The following is a 5116-nucleotide window of genomic DNA, read 5'->3' as shown; positions in this document are numbered from 1 at the left end:
GGTCCTCAACAGAACAATGATCTCAAACACAGCAGCAGATCTACAACATAATGGCTGAAAAAGAAAATCATCAAGGGGCACTATGGTCTAGTCAAAGTCAAAGTTTGAAGAGGCCTTCGGAGATGTGTATTTAATGTTTTATGTTTATCTGAGGTTGAATTTATCTTCAGAGGAACTAACTAGCAGATTAAACCCGTTCTATTCTCGGTCTGAGCTAAAGTTGTAACCTTGATCTCTGTAATAATTTCAACCAACCATCAGGTTCTGGACTTCAGTTGAACAAACAGAACCACAGAAAACACAGAGGTATTCATCAGTAGTGTTTTATTGGTGAGAACTGCTGGTGTCTAACTTCTTATGACAACTCCTTAGATTCAGTTGTGACCTTTCCGTTCTCTGAGATCACCACCTTCCGAGTTGTGGTTATTGTAGAGGAGGAGGAGGAGGAGGAAAACAAGCTGAGGAAGACAAGACACAAGTTAGATTCATCTGGGCTGGAATGAAATGATTAATGTTAGGACCTTTTTGGATTTAATAGGCAGATGACTTGATTTTATTTTATGCTCCATTTTAAATAAAAACTTTGTTCTATTGAATTTTATTCCTCAAACAAGATGTTTAGATTCATTTAAAGTTAAACAGTTTAGACCTGGGGCTTCAGTTTAAGGAACATTTTCTTATTTAGAGCCCGAACTAAATAGTTTGTTACACCTGTATCTGGTGTTGGAAGTGTCCTAGTTTGAACTGGTTTGCTCACCCTGATGCCTCTCCATCCAGCAGCCGCCTGTATTCTGCGATCTCCATCTCCAGCCTGGTCTTCATGTCCAGCAGCACCTGGTACTCCTGTCTTTGCCTCTCCAGGTCGGTCCTCAGCTGGATCAGCTGCTCCTCCAGAATAGACACCTGGCTCTGATAGCCTGCCAACATGTTGGCATACCTGTTCTGTGTTTCTGCCAGCGTTACCTCCAGAGATGCTTTCTGCAGGAGTGAGAGGAACGTGTAAATGGATTTAATTCTTGCACTACAGCAGGAGAAGTGTTCTGGAGCTTTTGGAGACCCACCATGCTGAGCTGTGACTGGAGCTCAATCTCCAGACTCTGTAGCGTGCGTTTGACTTCTGTGACTTCAGAGCGAGATGATTTGAGCGTCTCTGTGCTCACTGAGACTTCTTTGCTTAGCTCCTCAGACTGAAAACAGAAAACAGACTATCAGAAACTTGGGCCTGCTCCAAAAATCAGGACTTATGCAGATGAAACTCTGCTATTCATCGCTTTACATGCACTTACTCCTCTGGGAAATTCTCATAACTATTTAAATGTTTTTTCAGGTATTTATTCTTTTTATGTTAATTTTGAGCTCAAAGGAATAAATCATGGCCTTAAACTTCAAATGCTAAATGCAGTTCCTCTTGACATAAACGAGCCAAAAGTATGGAGGGTCAAATGTGTCACAACCTAATAAATTAATCAAGTGCATTGTTATATTTTTAAAACTGTTATATAAAGGATACACACACATATTTAGAATTTAATATTTAAATATGTTGTTAATAAATTATAAAAGCAGTTAAAATTATTCCACTGTGAGCCTCGCCCCAGCCTGTGGGCGTGGCTAACACTCGAAATTGGTGTGAGGTGGAAGGGCTGTGAACATCAGCCAATCAGAGGGTTTACATGATGATTATTGTGAGAAAATTAGTTCTTGGCTCCTTGAAGCCCAGGAACCAGGAAACAATGAAACACTGAAATTATTAAATTATTTCACATCAAATTAATTGTGTATTTCATTATTCACACATTTTTATAACTGAAAATATAATTTAATCAAAATTCAGATTGTTATGAATAATACGATTTATACATTTCTTTATTGGATTGTGACACTTCTGAACCTCCATAAGACTTCATAGGCTAAGATTTAGAAAGTGTTTCTCGGTATAGGTGGGTGTACCAGAACCATTAGATGTACCAGCCTGTTTGGGTTTAGATGTTTCACCTGAAATCAAATCTTTTTTCTGGTGGTTTTCTGAAAGCTCACCTTGGCCTGGAACCAGGTCTCTAGGTCTTTGCGGTTCTTGTTGGCAATACTCTCGTAGTGTTCTCTGATTTCGGCCATGATGGCAGTCAGATCCTGCTGGGGCGCGGCTTCCACCTCCACATTGACCTGACCGCCTACTTGGGTTCTCCTAGCCAGCAGGTCCTGCAGGAATAATGTGTTTTAGACTGAGGCTCTGGTTCTGAACTGAAGTGTGTTAGTTCACATCTTCATACTCACCTCCTCGTGGTTCTTCTTAAAATAGATAAGCTCTTCCCTCAGGGACTCAATCTGCATCTCCACGTCGGATCTGGACAAGGTCAGTTCATCTAGGAGCTTCTTCAGGCTGGCAATGTCGCCCTCCACACTCATTCGCATGGCCAGCTCATTCTCGTACCTGCAGCATCAATTAAACAAGCAGATTGACTGACAGACTGGAAGCAGGTTTGCTCCTCACACAGCGAGAAAAGAGTTCTGCACAGATCAAGAGCTAACTGTTAATAACTAGGTTTCCACCAGGTTAGTGTTTTATGGACTCACTTGACCCTGAAGTCATCGGCAGCTAGCTTGGCGTTTTCGATGGCCAGGTGCAGAGATCCGTTTGTGCAGGTGGCGCTGATGATCTGAAAAGAGAAGGATAGACTGAGGAAACATGTTTAAAACAGTATTCCTGTCTCTCCAAGTCTGATTGGGAAAAACATGAAAATTGCAGTCAAATGAGGTTTGTTATAACTGTGGTCTCAGGTTGCCTCGCTGTGTTGTGGTGTGTTCTGGGTGTGGTCGCTCCTGTTTCCTGCAGCAGGAAGCAGATCTTGCTGCAGGGCATGGCCAAACAAGGAGGATTTGTTCCAGGCTTTGTGTTTGAACAATTAGAGTATCTTTGGTTTCTCTGTATTGACCTAAAAAACAGAACCTGGACTCACCTGATCCTGCAGGTCGCTGATGATTGCCAGGAATCTAGAGTAGTCCTGGCTCTCAGGTTTGGCCTTCTTCTCCAGGAATTCCCTGATCTTTCTCTCCAGCTCAGCGTTGGCAGTCTCCAGGTTGCGTACCTTCTCCAGGTAGGAGGCCAGACGGTCGTTCAGGTTCTGCATGGCAGCCTTCTTGTTCTCAGAGATGTCTAGACCGTCGGACAGGTTGAAGCCTCCACCAGAGGCGAAGCCAGCACCGCCACCAGAGGCGAAGCCAGCACCGCCACCAGAGCCAAAGCCTGCTCCACCACCTGAAGCAAAGCTTCTGGAAGCAGTGCTGCTGGAGATCCGGACCCCAGAGCCTCCAGCACCACCGTACACGCTGGGTGGCTTCATGTAGCCCAGATGGCTCCTGCCGGAGTATGAGGTAGAGAGGGTGGAGTACATGGTAGCCATGATGGAGGAGTTCTGCTGCGCTGGATGGAGAAGAGGAGACAATGCAGGATAGGATGGGCTGAGCTGCTTTTATACTGCTCTGCCCATCCCCTCCTCCCCTCAGCCGGCCTCAGGACAGGATGGTGACAAACTGCGTCACAACAGGAATGTCAGGTATTTGATTCAGTTGCACAATGATATTACCTGCAGGGTGTCAGGGACGTCTTCCAGAACCCCAGAACCAGTTTCTATCTGACTTCAGACCCAGACCCCTCCTCCATTCTGATCCACCTGGAGTCCTGCCGGCATGTCACGACCCGCCTGTGTTGTTTCTTTGGGCCCTACATGTCTGCACACATCACCCCCCGGCTCTCTTTTTGTGGAACCAAACAATGAAAGTCAGATTCAGTTGCTCTGATGAAAATGAGACTCTGAGACCCTCGGAGAGGAAAAAGTGTCAAAGGGACCAAAATCCACCAGAAATCAGCAGAGTTTTACCTGTAGGAGAGGTTTTAATGTGCAACATGATTATATCTTTCTGTCAGGTGAACTGAGTGGTAACACAGATCATTTCCATAATATGAGTCACACGTTTCCCAGCAGCAGAAAATATTTGGCTCATTTCTTTTAAATGCAAATGTTTGCAGGTTTCATCCACATCTCATATGTGATATGTACCTTTACTGTAAAACAGTACTCAGCTTTAATTATCCATAAATCCTGATGAGCCCAACCAGTTAGATAGACTACAAGCATGTCTTGAAGACATAAAAACTTGGATGACTTTAAATGTTTTGCTTCTAAATTCAGACAAGACAGAAGTTGTCGTCTTTGGACCGGAGTCTTTAAAAAAGAAACTGCTTAGTCAATCACTTAACCTGGATGGCATTAAATTGACCTCTGATAATAAAGTAAAAAACCTTGGTGTTAACTTTGACTAGGACATGTCATTTAAATCCCATATTAAACAGGTTTCTAGGATTTCTTTCTTTCATCTCCGGAACATTGCCAAAATTAGAAATATCCTGTCCAGGAGTGACGCTGAAAAACTAGTTCATGCATTTGTTACTTCAAGGCTGGACTATTGTAATTCTTTACTATCAGGATGTTCACAAAATGCAGTTAAAAGCCTTCAGCTGATTCAAAATGCTGCAGCAAGAGTTCTGATGAAAATTAAAAAGAGAGATCATATTTCTCCTATTTTAGCTTCCCTTCATTGGCTTCCTGTTAAATCCAGAATATAATTTAAAATTCTCCTCCTCACATATAAAGCCCTTAATGATCTAGCTCCATCATACATCAGAGATCTGATTGGTCCATATGTTCCTAACAGAGCACTTTGTTCTCAGACTGCAGGTTTACTGGTGGTTCCTAGAGTCTCTAGAAGTAGAATGGGAGGCAGATCCTTTAGTTATCAGGCTCCTCTCCTGTGGAACCAGCTCCCAGTTTTAGTCCGTGAGGCAGACACCCTGTCTACTTTTAAGGCTAGGCTTAAAACCTTCCTTTTTGATAAAGCTTATAGTTAGAGTGGCTTAGTTTATCAGGGAGGAAGTCTTCCTCCCTCCCTGTTGGTTGGAGTAAGGGGGAGTCAGGTTTAGCCTAAACCGGCTCAGTTATGGTTGAGGTGCAAACACACCCTCCATTTCTGCTACCTGTATGACCCCTTCTCTTTTCCAATGGTTATAATCAGTCTGACAGAGAGAGGTATCCCAGTCATTGTGGTTTTTAGTATAACA

General features: G+C 43.3%; 1 protein-coding gene across 1 annotated transcript; it reads right to left on the bottom strand.

Moving 5' to 3' along the window:
• Positions 1–307: 307 nt before the first annotated feature.
• Positions 308–3448, bottom strand: LOC124862175 (keratin, type I cytoskeletal 13-like). The gene is made up of 7 exons (XM_047355990.1): positions 2958–3448; positions 2575–2657; positions 2275–2431; positions 2038–2199; positions 1062–1187; positions 758–978; positions 308–458 (listed from the first exon to the last, which is right to left on the bottom strand). Exons 1-7 carry the CDS (start codon positions 3399–3401, stop codon positions 356–358), a joined length of 1296 nt encoding a protein of 431 aa, XP_047211946.1. The 5' UTR covers positions 3402–3448; the 3' UTR covers positions 308–355.
• Positions 3449–5116: the final 1668 nt, after the last annotated feature.

Source organism: Girardinichthys multiradiatus, chromosome X, assembly GCF_021462225.1.
Source record: "Girardinichthys multiradiatus isolate DD_20200921_A chromosome X, DD_fGirMul_XY1, whole genome shotgun sequence".
Lineage (NCBI taxonomy): Eukaryota > Metazoa > Chordata > Actinopteri > Cyprinodontiformes > Goodeidae > Girardinichthys > Girardinichthys multiradiatus.
This window is presented reverse-complemented; position numbering and strand designations above follow the sequence as displayed.

Bases quoted from the DNA above. Each gene is read 5' to 3' on its own strand.
- LOC124862175 (XM_047355990.1), bottom strand. From the start codon at position 3,401: ATGGCTACCATGTACTCCACCCTCTCTACCTCATACTCCGGCAGGAGC. The intron at 2,658-2,957 runs GTGAGTCCAGGT...TTCTCTTTTCAG, and splicing joins TCAGCGACCTGCAGGATCAG to ATCATCAGCGCCACCTGCAC. The intron at 2,200-2,274 runs GTGAGTATGAAG...TTATTCCTGCAG, and splicing joins TTAAGAAGAACCACGAGGAG to GACCTGCTGGCTAGGAGAAC.